The 21,990-nt window shown below is 36.5% G+C and overlaps 1 protein-coding gene across 5 annotated transcripts in view; it reads left to right on the plus strand.

Annotated features, from left to right (window-relative positions):
- The window catches only part of COP1 (COP1 E3 ubiquitin ligase), a 270,583-nt gene that overhangs the window by 13,752 nt on the left and 234,841 nt on the right, over positions 1 to 21,990 (plus strand). For all 5 annotated transcript variants that reach the window (XM_061185681.1, XM_061185683.1, XM_061185682.1 and 2 more), the window contains exon 2: positions 14,813 to 14,872. In XM_061185681.1, the coding sequence (XP_061041664.1) occupies positions 14,813 to 14,872 (60 nt within the window). The remainder of the gene's footprint in view (positions 1 to 14,812; positions 14,873 to 21,990) is intronic.

Genomic DNA, 21,990 nt, shown 5'->3' on the forward strand with positions numbered 1-21,990 from the left:
ATTCTCCAGTTTGTGGGTCACCCACCTGGGAGGTATGGGATTTGATTATATCACGAATCTGCCTCTCCTACTGGTCTTCTTGGGGTTCCTTCTTTATGTCTTTAATTGTAGAAAATTTTTCTGGTATGTTTCAGTCTTTTTCAAAGATGGTTGTTCTGCATATTGTGATTTTGGTGTGCTTATGAGAGGAGGTGAGCTCAAGGTCTTTCTATTCCACCATCTTGGCCACTCCCCCCAACCCAGTTTTTTTAAATGGGCAAAAGAGTTGAAATAGATACTTCCTTTATGGAGTATTGCAGCAACCAGTTCCCCTCTTTGCAGATGATCCATCACCTCTAAAAGTTGGATAATGACTATTACTGGTTTACTGTGAAAGGATATAACTCAGGAACAGCCACATGGAAGAGATGCGTAGGACAAGGTATTGGGAAAGGGTGCAGAGCATCCACGCCATCTCCAAGTGTGCCACTCTCCCCAAATCTCCAAGTGTTAACCAATCTGGAAGCTCTCCGAACTCTCTTGGCTAATATAGTTTCTGATGAGAGGTCTGCTGTATTCTTATCTTTGTTCCTCTATATGTGATGTGTCTTTTTTCTATGACTGCCTTCAAGATTTTCTCTTCATTTTTGCTTTTATCAGTTTAAATGCATTGTATGTGTCAGGGTGTTTTTTTTGTTTTTTAAAATTCTGGTTGGGTTTTTCTGAACTTCTTGGATATGTGGTAAAATGTCTTTTTTTGTTGTTGTTACTTAAAAAAATTTCAGCCACTGTCTCTTCATGTATTTCTTTTGATTCATTTGATACTGACCCACAGCCCATAGATGCTGTTTTCTTTTTTTCCCTTTGTGTTTTAATTTGGATACTGTCTGTTGACATCTTCTGATTCACTGCTTCTTTTCTTAACTTGTATTTCATGTATTAATGAACCCATGGAAATGATCCTTTGTCTCTGATGATGTGATCTTGTGGAGTTTTACCTTGGGCATGTGTGACTAGTATTCAACAATGAACTTGATGAGAACACTATGTAGATTTTTTAGGATTTTCTTCTTGTAGCTCCTCCGTCTCTGGTGTTCTGCCCTGTAAATTCTTTCCCCTTTATCCTTCCTGAACTCAGCAAGATGGTGGTGCTCTGCTTTTGTGCTCCCTCCTTAGGCCTGTGAAACTTTCTGTGAAGGCAGAAAGCTGAATCTATGATAGTGTTCACTTCATTTGTTCCCCTTCCCTCAGAGATCTCAGTACTGTGTTGCTTAGTGTCCAGTGTCTAAAAGCAGTTGCTTCTTTTATCTTACCCCCTCCCCCATCTTCTAAGTGTGTATAGTAAGACAGTAAGTTCGCATCAGTTAAATTTTGACCTCAAGTGCTAATCATGAGCTAATCATGTTCACATTGTTCATTCACCACCCAAGGCTCCTCTTTTGCTTTGTTTTACTTTGTCATATTTCTTTGATTCTAATTTTTGCTTCATTTACACTTTGACATATTTGAAAATTGGGTTATATGTTATAGATGATGGAATTAAGAAAAATTCTTCTTGGCTAGGTGGCAGTTGGAGATAGCTGTCATTTCATACAGATGTGTCAGCAGAGAAAATGCCTGCCTCAAAATATGAATCTATATTTCAGCAGATTGGAAGAAAGTCTCTCAGACAATTGTGAATTACTATTTTATTCCCTGTGAACTAAATGTTTGAATGTGGGAGAGAGAGGTGGAGGAGATTTTGGAATTTGGTGAATTAGAAGTGTTTAACAACATTCCTAAAGCTGGAGTCAAATGTAGGTGAGCTGACTGAACGTAAACTTGGCTTACAATCCCAAGAACAGTAGCTTTTAGTTAGTTCTATTATGGATTCTCTCAATAAAGGATACTTTACCAAAGTAATAGACAATATTATGTGGAAAAATCTGTGTATCAGTGACTTAGTCAAAAAGTGATTCAGGAATGTTAGACCCTGAAGAATGAGACTTTGTTGGAAAACCTAATTATTATTATTATTTTTAAATTTTATTTTTATTTATTTATTTGGTTGGTTGCGTTGGGTCTTCATTGCTGTGCGTGGGCTTTCTCTAGTTGCTTCGAGCGGGGGCTACTCTTCGTTGTGGGGCACAGGCTTCTCATTGCGGTGGCTTCTCTTGTTGCAGAGCATGGGCTCTAGGTGCGCGGGCTTCAGTAGTTGTGGCACATGGGCTCAGTAGTTATGGCTCACGGGCTCTAGAGCGCAGGCTCAGTAGTTGTGGCCCACGGGCTTAGTTGCTCTGCAGCATGTGGGATCTTCCTGGACAAGGGATTGAACCCACGTCCCCTGCATTGGCAGGCAGGTTCTTAACCACTGCGCCACCAGGGAAGTCCCGGAAAACCTAATTATATATAAGTATATGTGTGTGTGTGTGTTTTTTCCACAAGAGTGGTGTATGATAAAACCTGTTTAAGTCTAAAAGAACTTTTTAGAAAAGGGTAAAATTCCTAACTGATAAGAGAGTATTATCATAGTTTAATTAGCAGAGTTGTTTCTTTTTTAGTTGCATATGATGGTACATCTTATTATTGATGTCATTTTTAGATTCTGTTGAATAAGGTATTATATTCCTCCCCTTACTTCATTTCTTATTCTCCTGACCTCTTCTCTTGGTTTTCTATTCTGTTGTGATTTATATATGTTTTTGAATGTATGTATACCTGTGAAATAGATTTTTTTGTATTTTAATTTTATGTAAATTGTATTGTGTCACAGATCTTATTTTAATTTCTATTTTCACTGGACAAAATATCCAGCAATGGTGCTCCATGTACCTTTGGTTCATTCCTTTTGACTGTTGCATGATGTTTTGTAGTATATATCTAGGTACATTTTATTTCTCCATTCTAGTAATTTTGAGCATTAAGGCTGCCTCTAATTCCCTACTGTAACAAGAAGTATCCAGTTTGTTGCAAGTATCCTCATAGGTATACCCTATTGACAGATGTGGATGTTTCTCTCTTAGCTGTACACACACATACACAGACACACACAGAGCCACATATATATACATAAATGGAAACACAGCTATACGTATATATTTACATATATGTACACACATGCTACACATATACTCCAGGTTGTGTATATGTTTATATCTGTAACTATTTACAAATAATCTCAAGAGTGGGATTACTGGGTCATAAGTATATGAATATGCAATGTAGGTTGCTAGCTAGAGTAACTCTTCATGAAGATTCTTGTTTCTCCATATCCTCCCTAACATACTTGGTATTCTAATTTTCTAATAACTTAATGGGAGTAAAGTGTTATTTTATTATTTTAATTTGCATTTTTTGATTACTAGTGAGTTGGAACATCTTTCCACGTACTTGAAAGGCAGTGTGTTTTCCCCTGCTGTGAATTAGGAATTGACATTCTTTCCCATTTTTTCTATTGGATTTTCTGTCTTATATGTTGATTTACAAGAATTGCTTGTGTTATGGTGCTACAAGAGACATGAATGGTCACAGCAGGGGCTTTAATCCATTTGTGATTTCTTCCCCCTTTTTGATGCTGCCACTTTGTCAGATGTCCATAAAAAGTTTTGAGGGGCGTCCATAAACATTTTTGGGGGTCTGTATAAAGTTTTGGGGGTTGTATAAAATTGCAGGTGTCTGTATAATGTTTAGCCTGGCTGCCAATTCATATACTTGCTATGCTTGTACTTATGCTTAGGTCTTCTAGCTCATCGTCCTTCAATGCTATTGATAGGCAGAGTAGAAGGGGTTCTAAATTGTTTGTTTACAGTTTTTCCCAGAACCTACTCTGGGTATGTTCTTGCTATTCAAAATTGGGAAGAGCTGGGAGCTGGGAATTCCCTGGCAGTCCAGTGGTTAGGACTCACGCTTCCAACTGCAAGGGTCACGGGTTCAGTCCCTGGTTGGGGAACTAAGATCCCACCTGCTGCACATCATGGCCAAGAAAAAGAACAAAAACAAAAACATAAAACAAAATTGGGAAGAGTTAGTTGTGTTTTGTTAGTTGTGTTTTGTGTTTGTTTCTCCTCTGTATTTCTATATTTCCTGCATATTTCAACCCTTTCTTGGGAAGGGGAGTGATCAGTTAGTCCTTTTCTTCCTTTATTCTATTGTAGGCATTTCTTCAAAAAAAATTTTTCTTTTTGAAGTACAGTGTCTATTGAATGTGTATCATAAAGTCAAAAAATTGTAACTCAAATCACTGTAAGTCAGAGACCATCTGTACAAGCTTTTTGCCCAGTTTTTAAATTGGGTTGTTTATTTTTCTGTTGTTGAGTTGTAAGAGTTCTTCATATATTCTGGGTATAAGTCTCCTCTTGGATATGTGATTTGCAGATTTTCTCTCCAGTTATGTGGGTTGTCTTTTGAGTTTTTTCACAACGTCCTTTGATGCACAAAAGTTTTAAATTTTGAATAAGTCAAATTTATCTATTTTTTCTTCTGTTGCTCATGCTTTTGGGGTCATATCTAAGAAACCATTGCCAAGCCCAACGTCAAGAAGATTTATTGTGCCTTTTTCTAATAGGAATTCCTTCAGGTTTTTAGCTTGGGTGGATTCTACTCTTCCCACATTTGTATCATTGATACAGATTTTTCCATTTTTTTCTTTTTGTGTATTCTGCCATTTATTTAATATTGTAAACCAGGAATTGTACTAAGTACTTAATAGATATTTTGTTAATCAGTACAGTGATTCTGTGATGTAAATATCATCCCAGTTATACCAATGAGGAAACAGGGTTAGAGAGATTAAACCACTTGTCCAAAGTCGGAAAGCTGTAGGTAGCATAGCTAGGATTAATTTCAGTTGAATTCCATTTTTATTGGCAGTCTTGACCTTTAATGTGGTTAAAAAGCTAGCTTTTGGTGAAAAGAATGGAGACTTTCTTCTCTTTAATTCACATGGTATTCAGAAGCCATTCCTTAAAAACTGCTTGTTGAAACTGATCTGATAGTAATTTTTAGGTACTGCATGCAATTTTTACTATTAGTGGAACATATTATATGACAAGTTATATCATGTCCTGCTCTTTGTTTTTTTTTTTTTTTAAAATAAACTAATGGGTGATAGAGCTCTATGTGAAATAAACCTATTGTCAATTCTTTTTGTTTTCAGGCCAAAATTTTGATTCATTTTTTCCTCATACCCAACATCTAATCCATAGGAAACCAAAGCTCTACCTTCAAACTATATTTAGATTCTGACTAACCCTATTGCTATGCTACCCACTTAGTTTAATCCAGCACCCAAATTATTATAATAGCTTCTGTTTCTACAATTGCTTTCCTTAAGTCTTCTTTCAACATATAGGGTAGAGTGATCTGGTTCATCACAGTGTCAAATCATATCACTCCTCTGTTCCAAATCCTTCAGTGAATTCCTGTTTTATTCACTGTAAAAGCCAAAGTCCTTAACTTGATTTAAGGAAGTTCTTTGATATGACCCCTTGTTACCTCCCTGGCTTCATATTCCACTATTTTCCCACGTGCTTATTCTACTCTAAACTGACCATCTTGCTAGTCTTTGAACATGGCACCTCAGGACATTTGCACTTACTCTTACTGCTAGGTTGTGGTTGCCCCAGATTTTTGTGTGGATCATTTTCCTGCTATCTAGAAATAGTTACTCAAATGTCAACTTCTCATTGAAGCTTCTCTGACTACTCTATGTAACCCAACCCAACACTTCCTATCCCCCTTCCCTACTTAATTTTTTCCTTATCATTTATCACTATCTAGCCTTACTGAATAAGGTCTTTCTTATTTATCTCATTTATTATCTGTCTTTTCCACTAGATTGTAGAACCATGAGGGATTTTTGTTTGTTTTATTCACCTCTCTGTCCTTGGTATCTAGAACAGTGTCTGGTATATAGTCAGTACCTTTTATATAATTTGTTAAATATGTGACTGTTTTAAGATTTTTGGAATTTTCTGAGAGAGTATTGATAAGTATTCACAGTTGATTCATTCTGGTTGCTAAGGCCAGTCCTAAAATATTTATTGTTGGCACTGTTGGAAGTCTAGACTGAGAGATCAGTCTGTTAAGATATTTTGCATCTTCTAAGCTTCATTTAATGCAGTATAAAACAGATGTGATGGTATTGTTACTCAGACTTACAAGCATACTTACTTTGGGAACAGAAAGATCTCTTCCCCCAAATCTTAAAAATACTTTATTAGCGGTTTAAAAGGTTGGTGTTTTAATATCTAGACCTTCTGTAATAGAAGAATTGGAATGTTTACTCTTGTTCACTTAACAGTTGAGTTTTAGAAATTAACCATTATTGGGACAACAAAGTTTCATCCAAAGGAACAGTTTTTTAAAATCAAAATAATATATGGAGTTATTAAGACAATGTGGTGTTGGCAAAAGAGTAGACAGTTCAATATGAACGAACAGAGAGCCCAGAAATAGACCCACGTAAATGTAGGCAACTGATCTTTGACAAAGAAACAGAGGCAAAACAGTGTAGAAAAGATAGTCTTTCTAGCAGATGGTGCTGGAACAACTGTTCATCCACATGCAAAAAAAAAAACAAAACAAAACTAAAAACAGACCTTATCCCTATTCACCAAATTACCTCAAGGTGTATCACAGACCTAAATGTAAAATGCAAAACCATTAAATTCCTAGACGATAACAAGGGAAATCTAGATAACCTTGAGTTTGGTGATGACTTTTTAGACACAACACCAAAGGCATGATCTATGAAAGAAAGGATCAAAAAACAGAACTTCTTGAAAACTAAAAATTTCTCCTCAAGGTGAGAGACACTGTCAAGAGAATGAAAAGATAAGCCACAGATTTGGAGAAAATATTTCTAGAAGACATATCTCATATAGGATTTTTATCTAAAATATACAAAGAATTCTTAAAACTCAACAGTAAGAAAGCAACCTGATTTATTTATTTAAAAAAATTTTTTTAATGTTTATTTATTTATTTATTTTCTTATTAGTCACCTATTTTATACACATCAGTGTATACGTGTCAATCCCAATCTCCCAGTTCATCACACCACCACCCCCACCCCCTGCCACTTTACCCCCCTTGGTGTCCAAACGTTTGTTCTCTACTTCCGTGTCTCAATTTCTGCTCTGCAAACCGGTTTGTCTGTACCGTTTTCTAGGTTCCACATATATGCATTAATATACGATATTTGTTTTTCTCTTTCTGACTTACTTCACTCTGTATGACAGTCTCTAGATCCATCCACGTCTCTACAAATGACCCAATTTCGTTCCTTTTTATGGCTGAGTAATATTCCATTGTATATATGTACCATATCTTCTTTATCCATTAGTCTGTCGATGGGCATTTAGGTTGCTTCCATGACCTGGCTATTGTAAATAGTGCTGCAGTGAACATTGGGGTGCATGTGTCTTTTTGAATTATGGCTTTCTCTGGGTATATGCCCAGTAGTGGGATTGCTGGGTCATATGGTAATACTATTTTTAGTTCCTTAAGGAACCTCCATACTGTTCTCCATGGTGGCTGTATCAATTTACATTCCCACCAACAGTGCAAGAGGGTTCCCTTTTTTCCACACCCTCTCCAGCATTTGTTGTTTGTAGATTTTCTGATGATGCCCATTCTAACTGGTGTGAGGTGATACCTCATTGTAGTTTTGATTTGCATTTCTCTAATAATTAGTGATGTTGAACAGCTTTTCTTGTGCTTCTTGGCCATGTGTATGTCTTCTTTGGAGAAATGTCTATTTAGGTCTTCTGCCCATTTTTGGATTAGGTTGTTTGTTTTTTTAATATTGAGCTGCATGAGCTATTTATATATTTTGGAGATTAATCCTTTCTCCTATGATTCATTTGCAAATATTTTCTCCCATTCTGAGATTGTCTTTTCGTCTTGTTTATAATTTCCTTTGCTGTGCAAAAGCTTTTAAGTTTCATTAGGTCCCATTTGTTTATTTTTGTTTTTATTTCCATTACTCTAGGAGGTGGATCAAAAAATATCCTGGTGTGATTTATGTCAAAGAGTGTTCTTCCTTTGTTTTCCTCTAAGAGTTTGATAGTGCCCGGTGTTACATTTAGGTCTCTAATCCATTTTGAGTTTATTTTTGTGTATGGTGTTAGGGAGTGTTCTAATTTCATTCTTTTCCATGTGGCTGTCCAGTTTTCCCAGCAACACTTATTGAAGAGGCTGTCTTTTCTCCATTGTATATATCCTTGCCTCCTTTGTCATGGATTAGTTGACCATAGGTGCGTGGGTTTATCTCTGGGCTTTCTATCCTGTTCCATTGATCTGTATTTCTGTGTTTCTGCCAGTACCATATTGTCTTGATTACTGTAGCTTTGTAGTATAGTCTGAAGTCAGGGAGTCTGATTCCTCCAGCTCCGTTTTTTTCCATCAAGACTACTTTGGCTATTCGGGGTCTTTTGTATCTCCATACAAATTTTAAGATTTTTGTTCTAGTTCTGTAAAAAATGTTATTGGTAGTTTGATAGGGATTGCATTGAATCTGTAGATTGCTTTGGGTAGTATAGTCATTTTCACAATATTGATTCTTCCTATCCAGGAACACGGTATGTCTCTCTATTTGTTGGTATCATCTTTAATTTCTTTCATCAGTGTCTTATAGTTTTCTGCATACAGGTCTTTTGTCTCCTTAGGTAGGTTTATTCCTAGGTATTTTATTCTTTTTGTTGCAGTGGTAAATGGAAGTGTTTCCTTAATTTCTCATTCATATATTTCATCATTAGTGTATAGGAATGCAAGCGATGTCTGTGAATTTATTTTGTATCCTACAACTTTACCAAATTCATTGATTAGCTCTAGTAGTTTCCTGGTGGCATCTTCAGGATTCTCTATGTATAGTATCATGTCATGTGCAAACAGTGACGGTTTTACTTTTTCTTTTCCAATGTGTATTCCTTTTATTTCTTTTTCTTCTCTGAGTGCCGTGGCTAGGACTTCCAAGACTATGTTGAATAATAGTGGTGAGACTGGACATCCTTGTCTTGTTCCTGATCTTAGATGAAATGCTTTCAGTTTTTCACCATTGAGAATGATGTTTGCTGTGGGTTTGTCGTATATGGCCTTTATTATGTTGAAGTAGGTTCCCTCTGTGCCCACTTTCTGGAGAGTTTTTATCATAAATGGTTGTTGAATTTTGTTGAAAGCTTTTTCTGCATCTATTGAGATGATCATATGGTTTTTATTCTTCGATTTTTTAATATGGTATATCACATTAATTGATGTGTGTATATTGGAGAATCCTTGCATCTCTGGGATAAATCCCACTTGATCATGGTGTATGATCCTTTTAATGTGTTCTTGGATTCTCTTTGCTAGTATTTTGTTGAGGACTTTTGCATCTATATTCATCAGTGATATTGGTCTGTAATTTTCTTTTTTTGTAGTACCTTTGATTTTGGTATCAGGGTGAAAGTGGCCTCATAGAATGAGTTTGGGAGTGTTCCTTTCTCTGCAATTTTTTGGAAGAGTTTGAGAAGGATGGGTGTTAGCTCTTCTCTAAATGTTTGATAGAATTCACCTGTGAAGCCATCTGGTCCTGGAGTTTTGTTTGTGGGAAGATTTTTAATCACAGTTTCAATTTCATTACTTGTGATTGGTCTGTTCGTATTTTCTATTTCTTCCTGGTTCAGTCTTGGAAGGTTATACCATTCTAAGAATTTCTCCATTTCATCCAGATTGTCCATTTTATTGGCATAGAGTTGCTTGTAGTAGTCTCTTAGGATGCTTTGTATTTCTGCGGTGTCTGTTGTAACTTCTCCTTTTTCATTTCCAGTTTTATTGATTTGAGTCCTCTCCCTCTTTTTCTTGATGAGTCTGGCTAATGGTTTATCAGTTTTGTTAATCTTCTCAAAGAATCAGCTTTTAGTTTTATTGATGTTTGCTATTGTTTTCTTTTTTTCTCTTTCCTTTATTTCTGCTCTGATCTTTATGATATTTTTCTTTCTGCTAACTTTGGGTATTGTTTGTTCTTCTTTGTCTAGTTCCTTTAGGTGTAATGTTATGTTGTTTATTTGAGATTTTTCTTGTTTCTTGAGATAGGTTTGTGTAGGTATAAACTTCCCTCTTAGAACTGCTTTTGCTGCATGCCATAGGTTTTGGATCATCGTGTTTTCATTGTCATTTGTCTCTAGGTATTTTTTGATTTCCTCTGATTTCTTTAGTGATCTCTTGGTTTATTTTTTATTTTTTAAATTTATTTATTTATTTATTTTTGGCTGTGTTGGGTCTTCGTTTCTGTGCGAGGGCTTCCTCTAGTTGCAGCAAGCGGGGCCACTCTTCATTGCGGTGCGCGGGCCTCTCGCTATCGTGGCCTCTCTTGTTGCGGAGCACAGGCTCCAGACGCGCAGGCTCAGTAGTTGTGGCTCACGGGCTTAGTTGCTCCGTGGCATGTGGGATCTTCCCAGACCAGGGCTCGAACCTGTGTTCCCTGCATTAGCAGGCAGATTCTCAACCACTGTGCCACCAGGGAAGCCCAATCTCTTGGTTATTTAGTAACGTATTGTTTAGCCTCCATGTGTTTGTGTTTTTTATGTTTTTTTTCCTGTAATTCATGTCTAATCTCATAGCGTTGTGGTCAGAAAAGATGCTTGATATGATTTCAGTTTTCTTAAATTTACTGAGGCTTGATTTGTGACCCAAGATGTGATCTATCCTGGAGAATGTTCCATGCGCACTTGAGAAGAAAGTGTAATCGGCTCTGTTTGGATGGAATGTCCTATAAATATCAATTAAATCTATAAGGTCTGTTGTGTCATTTAAGGCTTCTGTTTCCTTATTAATTTTCTGTTTAGATGATCTGTCCATTGGTGTAAGTGAGGTGTTAAAGTCCCCCACTATTATTGTTACTGTCGATTTCCTCTTTTAGAGCTGGTAGCAGTTGTCTTATGTATTGAGGTACTCCTATGTTGGGTGCATATATATTTATAATTGTTACATCTTTTTCTTGGATTGATCCCTTGATCATTATGTAGTTTCCTTCCTTGTCTCTTGTAACATTCTTTATTTTAAAGTCTATTTTATCTGATATGAGTATTGCTACTGTAGCTTTCTTTTGATTTCCGTTTGCATAGAATATCTTTTTCCGTCCCCTCACTTTCAGTCTGTATGTGTCCCTAGGTCTAAGTTGGGTCTGTTGTAGACAGCATATATATGGGTCTTGTTTTTGTATCCATTCAGCAAGCCTTTGTCTTTTGGTTGGAGCATTTAATCCATTCACATTTAAGGTCATTATCGATATGTACGTTCCTATTACCATTTTCTTAATTTTGGGACTTTGTTTTTGTAGGTTGTTTTCTTCTCTTGTGTTTCCCACTTAGAGAAGTTCCTTTAGCATTTGTTGTAGAGGTGGTTTGGTGGTGCTGAATTCTCTTAGCTTTTGTTTGTCTGTAAAGCTTTTAATTTCTCCATCGAATCTGAATGAGATCCTTGCCGGGTAGAGTAATCTTGGTTGTAGGTTCTTCCCTTTCATCACTTTAAGTATATCATGCCACTCCCTTCTGGCTTGTAGAGTTTCTGCTGAGAAATCAGCTGTTAACCTTATGGGAGTTCCCTTGTATGTTATTTGTCATTTTTCCCTTGCTACTTCCAGTAATTTTTCTTTGTCTTTAATTTTTGCCAATTTGATTACTATGTGTCTCGGTGTGTTTCTCCTTGGGTTTATCCTGTATGGGACTCTCTGCGCTTCCTGGACTTGGGTGGCTATTTCCTTTCCCATGTTAGGAAAGTTTTCAACTATAATCTCTTCAAATATTTTCTCGGGTCCTTTCTCTCTTTTCCTTCTGGGACCCGTATAATGCGAATGTTGTTGTGTTTAATGTTGTCCCAGAGGTCTCTTAGGCTGTCTTCATTTCTTTTCATTCTTTTTTCTTTATTCTCTTCCTCAGCAGTGAATTCCACCATTCTGTCTTCCAGGTCACTTATCCGTTCTCCTGCCTCAGTTATTCTGCTGTTGATTCCTTTTAGTGTATTTTTCATTTCAGTTATTGTATTGTTCATCTCTGTTTGTTTGTTCTTTAATTCTTCTAGATCTTTGTTAAACGTTTCTTGCATCTTCTCGATCTTTGCCTCCATTCTTTTTCCGCGGTCCTGGATCATCTTCACTATCATTATTATGAATTCTTTTTCTGGAAGATTGTCTATCTCCATTTCATTTAGGTGTTTTCCTGGGGTTTTATCTTGTTCCTTCATCTGGTACATAGCCCTCTGCCTTTTCATCTTGTCTGTCTTTCTGTGAATGTGGTTTTTGTTCCACAGGCTGCAGGATTGTAGTTCTTTTTGCTTCTGCTAGCAACCTGATTTAAAAATGGACCAAAGACCTTGATTGTCACCTCAGCGATATACAGATGGTAAATAAGCATGTGAAGAGATGCTTCATATCATCATAGCCATCAGGGAAATGCAAATGAAAATAACAATGAAACATCGCTAAAACACCTATCAGAATGGCTAAATCTTGAACACTGACACCACCAAATACTGAGGAGGTTGTGGAGCAACAGAACTCTCATTTTTTGTTAGTGGGGATAAAAATGGTACAGGCACTTCGGAAGACAGTTTGGTTGATTTCTTACAAAAGTAATCTACTCTTAGCGTATGGGTCAACAATTATACTCCTTGGTATTTACCCAAAGGAGTTGAAAATTTAGGACCACAAAGAAGCCTGCACAAAGATGCTTATAGCAGCTTTATTCATAATTGCCAGATCTTGGAAGCAACCAAGATGTCCTTCAGTAGGTGAATGGATAAATAAACCACAGTATACCCAGTCACTGGAATATTATTCAGCACTGAAACGAAATTAGCTATCAAGCCATGAGAAGATATGGAAGAACCTTAAATGCATATTACTAAGTGGAAGGAGCCAATCTGAGAAGGCTACATACTATATAGTCCCAACTATATGACTTTCTGGAAAAAACAAAACTATGGAGACAATAAAAAAATCAGTGGATGTGGGTAAGGGGAGAGAAACGAATAGGCAAAGCATAGAGGATTTTTAGGGCAGTGTAAATAATATGTATGATATTATAATGGTGGGTATATGTCATTATACTTTTGCGTAAACCCATAGAATGTACAACATGAAGAATGAACTCTAAGGTAAACTTTGGACTTTGGGTGATTATGATGTGTCAATGTAGGTTCATGCTTGGTTAAAAAAAATGCCCTGTTCTGGTGAGTGATGATAATAGGGGAGGCTGTGCACATGTGGGGGCAGGGGAGATCTCTATACCATCCTTTCAGTTTTGTTGCAAATGTAAAACTCCTCTAAAAAAATAAAGTCTTTAAAGGGGGGGGGGGATAAATATTGCCTCTACTCTGGGTTTTGGGCCTTAAGATACCTGCTTGAGCACCCACTGTACCAGTGTGAAATGAAATTTGTCTATCTCAGATCTGTTCTTCAACATCGTGTAGTTGCAAACTGAGATCACAGAGCAGCCTCCACAGCTCATCCACATGTTCTCAGGAGGGAGCCCCAGCCCTGCTTCCTTAACTTCATCAAGCAGGAGCAAGAAGGACTTTGTTCCAAAAGAAAAATTACCAAATCCCCACATTCAGGAGATTTCCCTTTATTCTGAGTCTGGGAGAGTAAAGACTGACAAAACCAGTGCAGTCTAAGCCAGCACACTATACATGATGAAACTCTGAGCTTGTGCAACATTGAGATTTTATAACTTATTTATAACCTCACATTCTAAGGTAGTATTTATGCCCAGGAAACTTTTCTTGAAGGAAATGGGTAAATTTTCATTTACAGTTTAATTGTCACGTGACATCAATAAGCATTGGATTTGTATACCAGTAACAGGAAACTCAATAATTACTGGTTTAAAGAAGTTAGGATTTACTTTTCTCATGTAATGTGTAGTCCAGAGATTGACAATCCGTGGATGATGCAACTGCTGAAGGATGTTATCAAGGAACCCATATCCTGTCTTCTTAGCTTATGGTTGTTGTCTTCATGATCGCAAGATGGTTGTATCTCTGGAGACTTCATCAGAGTTTTTGGAGGGAGGAAGGGGGAAGGATAAAGGGAAATTGCTTCTTACAAGGCTTTGCATTTTTCTGGTAGCCCGTACCCTCTCAGAGATTGATAACCCCCTTTCCTTGGCCAGAACATGTGGCATAGTTGGTATGACTTGATATTTAACTCATGGTATCTGGAAGTAGTATAGAATAGTGGTTGAGAACATGGATCTGAGTTTGAAAATTGGCTGTGTTACTTCCTAGCTGTGTGACTTTTAACATTCTGTGTCTCAATTTCCTTATCTATAAAGTGGGTCTAGTAATAGGTACCTATGCTGTTGAAAGGATTAAGTGAGTTAATATATGTCATTGTTTTAATGGACATGCATAGTTTGTGTTAAGTATTAGTTATCATTAGCATCGTCACTACCTAGAAAAGTTATTGAGATTGGAACTGTAAATTTATCACTCAGGAAATTCATTTTCTTTGAGATAGGAAATAGAGCATTTAGATGGTTTTGTACCAGGGATGATTGAAAAAGATGGTAGAACTTAAGCACTCGTGATTGCATCTATCAAAATTTATGGTCAAGTTAAAGTATTGGAGTCAGTTAAATTATTCATTTAATTCATCTTAGAACTTGGTGGTGCTTAAGGCCATCTTGAACAAATTGTCATTTTACCAGCAGTCCCCTAAAGTTCATTCAGCTCAATAGAAATTTCATCAATAGAAAGTTTGAAGACTTAGCTATGTATTGAAATATGATTTTGTTGGTATTGTTACTGACTTTTTCCAATTTTTAATCACTCTACTTAAAAAAATGTATTAATTATTTTTCTATTTTGTTTTTAGCCCTATCTGCTTTGATATGATTGAGGAAGCATACATGACGAAGTGTGGCCACAGCTTTTGGTAAGATGATTTTATTTAGTGAAATTGTCTTTTGACAATTTTTAACTTGTGTGTAAATGTAGCCAGTGAGAAGTTATGTTTTTAAAGCTACTGTTGCTTATTTTGAATCATATTTCCTTGACCGATATACCTTTACAGGTTTGACAGCTCAAGGCAAACATGTGGTTGGTGGTATAATTTCTGTGAAATACTTAGATTTACTATCAGCCTTATAGATGAAACTATAATAATAAACTTTTGGGTTTCTTAATTGTTTAAAGAGCTTTGACTGCTGTTTTAGGAAATTGGGGGGTGCTGGGTAATTAGGATGAAGCATGAAGCACCTTTAACTCACTTGTGGGGGATAGATGCGAGGGCCATTAAAGCAGGCTGGAATGTCATTGGAAAAGGATATTAGAGGATTAAAAAGTTCTGTGTTCTTTAACACTTTGCTCAGTGCTGTCTTTAGGTTATATGTCATGCTGATCTGTATATTTTAAAAGATTTTCAGTTGTGATAAAATATACTTATCTTAACATTTACCATCTTAACCATTTTTAAGTGGAGTAATATTGAGTATTGTAACGTTGTTGTGCAAATCAGTCTCCAGAACATTTTTATCTTGCAAAACTGAAACTATACCCATTAAACAACAAGTGCCATTTCCCTCTTATCCCAACCTCTGTCAATCACCATTCTACTTTTTGTGAATGTGACTACTCTGGATACCTCATATAAATGGAATCAAACAGTATCTGTCTTTTGTGACTAGCTTATTTCACTTAGCAGAGCGTGCTCAAGTTTTATCCATGTTGTAGCATGTGTCAAAATTTCCTTCCTTTTTGAGGCTGAATAACATTCCATTGCATATACAGTTGGCCCTCTGTATCTGCGGGTTCAGCATCTGTGGGTTCAACCAACCACGGTTCCAAAGTATTTGAAAAAAAAATTCCAGAAAATTCCAAAAAGCACAACTTGAATTTGCAGCTCACCGGCAACTATTTACATAGCATTTACATTGTATTAGTTATTATAAGTAATCCAGAAATGATTTAAAGTATACAGTAGGATGTATAGTAGGTTATATGCTAACACTACACCATTTTATATAAGGGACTTGAGCATCCTTGGATTTTGGTATCTACGGGGGTCCTGACAGCAATTCGCTGTGGATACTGAGGGATGACCATATATATCATATTTTGTTTGTGCATTCTTCTCTCTATGGACACTTGGGTTGCTTTCAGCTGTTAACTATTGTTTATAATGTTTCTTTGAACATTGGTGTATAAATAGCTTCTTGAAATCCTGCTTTCAGTTCTTTCAGGTATATACCTGGAAGCAGAATTGCTGGATCATGTGGTACATCTGTATTTAATCTTCTGCAGAACCTCCATACTCTTTTTCATACCTGCAGTACCATTTTACATTCCCACCAACAGTGCACAGGGGTTCCAATTTTTCCACATCCTTTCCAACACTTGTTATTTTCTGTTTTTTTTTTAATAGTGGTCATCCTAATGGGTATGTAATTTGTGTATGTTTAATTCCTTTAGTTTATTTACCTATTTATTTGATTGGGGGTGGTATATTCTACTTGCAATCAGTCATCTCCCTAAATTATTTACCCTCTTTGTTTAGTATTTCTGTTGTGTTCTAATATACCTTATTATTCTAATTCATGTTGAAGTTAGACCCACAATTTTATACTGAGGTTGAATATGATATCTGGTAGGTTGATATGCATTAGTGAAGATGAGTATTGTTACCAGTTTGTAAGTCCTTTAGTTTGATCTGGAGTGCAGTGCTTTGTTGATAGGTATATCCAATCTGCCAGTCATTTAAAAAGAAATTTTAGAATAAAAATAGCTTTCTTAGCTTGCATTATCTATGTCCTTTATTAAAATAAAAGTTATTAAAATGATAAGAACAATGTATACTGTTGGCTATAAAAACTTTCATTGTACAGAAAGGTATAATATGAAATGTAAATGTTTCCTTTCCCCTAGCCTTTCTTTTCTACTTCCTCAAAGATTATCTCTGGTAAGAAGTGATTGTGTATTCTTTCAGAATCTTTTTGTTGGTTTTTAAAAAAAGGCCATCTTGCCTTCTTAAATGATTTTTATTTCCTGGTGTATATTGCATTGACATTATTATCATTTGTGAATCACTTTCTTCTATATATTGCTACTGAAATTCTGGTCATGTGGATCTTGACACATGTATGGTTTTGGTCTTTTCAGGCTGATTGTTTAGCAGTAGTGTTCTCTTTGGTCCATTAATTGATCCAGCACCTTAGCATTCCATAGGAAATCATATACTTCTCTTAGAGACTTTGGATTTTGATTATTCTGGAAAATTGGGTGATTTATGGTAGGCTTTCTCAACCTTGGTAGTATTGACATATTAGACCAGATAATTCTTTGTTGTGGGTAACTGTCCTTGGTATTTTAGATTGTTTAGCAGTATCCCTGGCTTCTGTAGTAACCCAGTAACAACCCTTCTACTCCCAGTTGTGACAACCAAAAATGTCTCCAACCATTGCCAGATATCCCTTCGAGGACAAAGTTGCCCTTAGTTGAGAACTACTGATATAAAGCTAAAAGAGCAAGTTCTTGAAGTTGGTGGACCAGGAGTCTAGGTCTGGGTCTAAAACTTACTTTTGTCAAGTCAGTCAACATATCATCTGCTGCTGCTCTCTGGCCCCCAACCCCCATTGTCTTCCTACCCTTTCACCTCTCTTCTTTCACAGATTGGAAGGTGTTGAAGTGTGAAACAGATTGTAAAGTGAGGTTTCCATTTTTCCTAACTGCCCTTCTCTAACATATTCACTGTGGCATTTAAAAAAGCTTAACAGTCTGCTGAATCAGTTCAGTGATCTTGCTTCACTGTGTTGTGAAGTACAATAAATTACTGATTGACTTTATAACTAGACAGGCCTGGCCTTTTCAGTGAGTCCTGTAATCTTCATGGTGTGAGTTTAGTTCGTTGGTTTCTTAAATACCTTCTTTTTACCTTCAAATAAAAATAAAGTTTAGATCTTTGTTACAATTCAAGTTACTTTGTTATACTCTGATGTGATTGTGTTTTTTTAAAAAAATATTTATTTATTTTTATTTATTCATTTTTAGCTGCGTTGGGTCTTTGTTGCTGTGTGCAGGCTTTCTCTAGTTGTGGCGAGTGGGGGCTACTCTTTATTGTGGTGCGCAGGCTTCTCACTTGTGGTGGCTTCTCTTGTTGTGGAGCACAGGCTCTAGGGTGTGGGCTTCAGTAGTTGTGGCTCGCGGGCTCTAGAGCGCACGCTCAGTAGTTGTGGCGCATAGGCTTAGTTGCTCCGTGGCATGTGGGATCTTCCCGGACCAGGGATCGAACCCGTGTCCGCTGCATTGGCAGGCAGATTCTTAACCACTGTGCCACCAGGGAAGTCCCTGTGATTGTGTTTTAAAATACCTACCAGAAAGCAGGTGTTGGTAGGATAGGGATGATAACATTCGTAGGAGCCAATAAACCTGGAAGCTGACAGTCCCATTGCCAGGCTTGTTAAACTGTGAGACATTTTGTTCTTTTGTTGAAAGCAAAAGCTTTTAATTATTTACCATGAGACATGAGAGGCCTGTGGAACTTCAGTCATTAACAGTAGCCTGTTGTATCAACTGTTTGCTAACTTGAACCCTGGCTGGTTACCTGGAGCCAAGCAGTATACCACTTCAAGGCTTCATCCAGATTATTAACACTAAATCAAATTGGGCCATATCAACTGTTTATTCCTTGTCCCACTTAAAAATGATAAGTCTTTCCTAGTAACAGGTTGGAGACATTATAGCGGGAAGTTCTTTCACTTTAAATCATTCCCACTTCACAGTGAACCTGCTATTAGCTATAATCTAACTGAAACTCAATGATATAATTTTAAAAATCTGGCTTCTGTATGACATAGAGATGAGGTTTGCTCTTTCTCTTTCCCCTTTGCTGCCTCCAGCTTGTCCCCCGCCCTCTGCTTCTCAGACCTCATGTATGTCAGCTCCTGATTTACTGTTTGCTTCAATACAAATTAGTTATAATTAACAGGGTTCCTCAGTGTTGTCATCTTGCAGCATACCTGTGATCAAGCCTGGGTGTCAGTTTGCCTTTTGGGACTTTTGACTAATCCATCATCTCGTACCTTACCATTAGTTTTTTTTTGTACCTGGTTCTTATATACAACCACTGGTACTGATTTTTTTTTTTCTGTTCTTTTTATAGTTCCTTCTTTTTTGAGAATTTTCTAATTATTCAGTTTTCTGTATCTACTCATCCCTGTTGACACAGACAGAAAAATCAATTATATTTTGTAGGTAGGTATATACTTAATAGAAGAAACAGAGCAACTGTATACATCTGTGGAGGAATATTCATTCTTTGTGGTCAGATCTACACATATCAGGGGACATAGGTACCATTAGCACACTGTGGTACTGAATAAATTTTTTTAAGAGTTGCAGTGTGAGTAGCTATTGAAAATTTCTCAGGTAGACCCAAAATATATATCCTTCTTATCTCTTTTTGCCCACCTATTTCGATCACTAGTTTAGGCATATACTCTTCTTTTGGAATCCAAAACATTGCATTTGGGCTGATGATGGTCAAGGAGATAGATGAGTGAGAATGAATTAGAGTTACTGTATTGAGACTTTCTCGCAGTGTTTTATATGACCCAGAAGGCAGCAGAAGTATGTTTCTTTTTTGGTTATATCTACTTTCTCATGCATTCAGAATTTATTGAGTTCCAACTCTTTAACAGGATATTGTGCTAGATATTGAGGGTACAGAGATGAGTAAAACAAATCTCTGCTTTTAATGAGCAAATAGAAGAGGGGCTGACAAACACATACACAGATTAAGTACAGAATAAGACAGTTACTATTTCTCAGACTAGGGAGGGTCTACCCAAGGTGGTAGTGAGGCAATAGATGTTATAAAATAAGCTTGATACATCTTGTTATCACTGCAGTTTTATACAGTGGCGTGTAATTTGATTCATTTAAATTTTATAGTATAGATGGATGTTACCAAGTACAATGCAGAAAAGTCATTTGAGCTTCTGTTTCTGAGGACAGTTCTTTCTGGTTGTGTCCTAGACTATTTTTTTCTTCTAGGAGAGGATGGTCTGGTAGTAAGCTTACTGACAAGGGATATGATTAGGATGCTGAAGAAGGGAGAGGAGAATGTTCTATTGGATTCAGGAATAATTTCTTGTATATTGACACACTCTTTCTCTGGCTTAACAATTTAGCTTGTTTTCCTTGTCATTTTATTTGCTCGTTTTCTGACTACAATTTCTTTTCAAAAGCCATTTGCTAAAACCCCAAATGTCTTTCTTCTGCTTATCTGTCAATCCCTGTCTCCTGTCTTTAATAACTTTCTCATATCCTCTCCTTCATGACTTGCTTTATTTGAACTTGCAGGGTGTTTTTGTTTTTGTTTTTTTTTTTTTTTTGGCTGCACAGCACAGCTTGTGGGATATTAGTTCCCCAACTAGGGATTGAACCTGGGCCACAGCAGTGAAAGCACTGAGTCCTAACCACTGGACTGCTAGGGAATTCCCTGCAGGTTTTTTTTAAGGATTAAATCTTGTCATGTTGGCATGTATCCTGGTAATATTAACTCATTTCCTTTTCCCCTAAGCAGACTATAAATGTTCCCATGTTGGAGCTCTTAATCTATTGTATTTGCATATCTTCTTTATGCTTTTCCCTTGCAATAAAATGAAAAAAAATTTAGTATGTTATTTCTTTCATTGAAATTTCCAAGTAGGAAGTTTCCTCTCAGATATGGAGCCTATCTTTTGGTAATATGGTATTCCTAGCCTTGTCATAGTTGCAGGAGCTGAAGATATTGTTTCTGGAACACTGTGCAAGTCATTTGTTCTGTATGTAATATTTGAGTACCTGTTATATGCCAGGTGTTTAATCTTTGGGCCCCTGTACTGTGCCAAAGACCACTGCTACATTGATTCCCTATAATGTCCTTCTTTTTGCTTGTCTTGCAAGTAACAAATGTGAGATGAGAAAGTAGATGATAACTAGAACAGAGCAACCTGATGGATGTAGCGTTTTGTTTTGATAAGGTGGAGGGAAGTAGGTAGATATAAAAATCTGCTTCAGTTTATGAAGCTGAAGCAAATTTATAGTAATTTGGACACAGGATAAAAGAGGTACTGTCTTTTTAGGGATCATCTTATATGTAAATCACCCTTTTAATTTCTTAGAAGTAATTTTTTTCCCTGATTGTTAGGAGCAGTACATGTTTACTATAGACACTTGTAGACACCTACAAAGAAAAAGTTTCCCATAATTATATTACCCAGTGGCACATACTGTTAACATTATGGTGAATGTCTTTTTCGGTTTATTTTAAATGTTCACATTTAAATGCTTTCAGTTTTTGTGTGGAATCTTTAGGATTTTCTATATGGAGTATCATGTCATCTGCATACAATGACAGTTTTACCACTTCCTTTCCAATCTGGATACCTTTTATTTCTTTTTCTTGTCTGGTTGCTGTGGCTAAAACGATTAGAACTAATAAATGAATTGAGCAAGGTGCAGGATACAAGATCAATATACAGAAATCTGTTCCATTTCTTTACACTAACAATGAAATATAAGAGAAAGTAAAAAAAAAATCCCATTTAAAATCACATCAAAAAACTAAAATACCTAGGAATAAACCTAACCAAGGATATGAAAGACCTATATGCTGAGAATGATAAAACATTGATAAAGGACATTGAAGATGATATAAAGAAATGGAAAGATATTCTCTGCTGTTGGGTTGGAAGAATTAATATTGTTAAAATAGCAATATTCCCCAAAGCAATCTACAGATTTAATGCAATCCCTATCAAATTACCCATGATATTTTTCACAAAGCTTGAACAAATAATCATAAAATTTATATGGAACCACAGAAGACCTTAGACTTGCCAAAGCAATTCTGAGGAAAAACAGCAAAGCTGGAAGCATAACCCTCCCAGACTTTAGACAATACTACAAAGCTACAGGAATCAAAACAGTGTGATATTGACACAAAAACAGATATATGGATCAATGGAACAGAATAGAGAGCCCAGAAATAAACCCACACAACGATGGTCAGTT

Source organism: Eubalaena glacialis, chromosome 3, assembly GCF_028564815.1.
Source record: "Eubalaena glacialis isolate mEubGla1 chromosome 3, mEubGla1.1.hap2.+ XY, whole genome shotgun sequence".
Lineage (NCBI taxonomy): Eukaryota > Metazoa > Chordata > Mammalia > Artiodactyla > Balaenidae > Eubalaena > Eubalaena glacialis.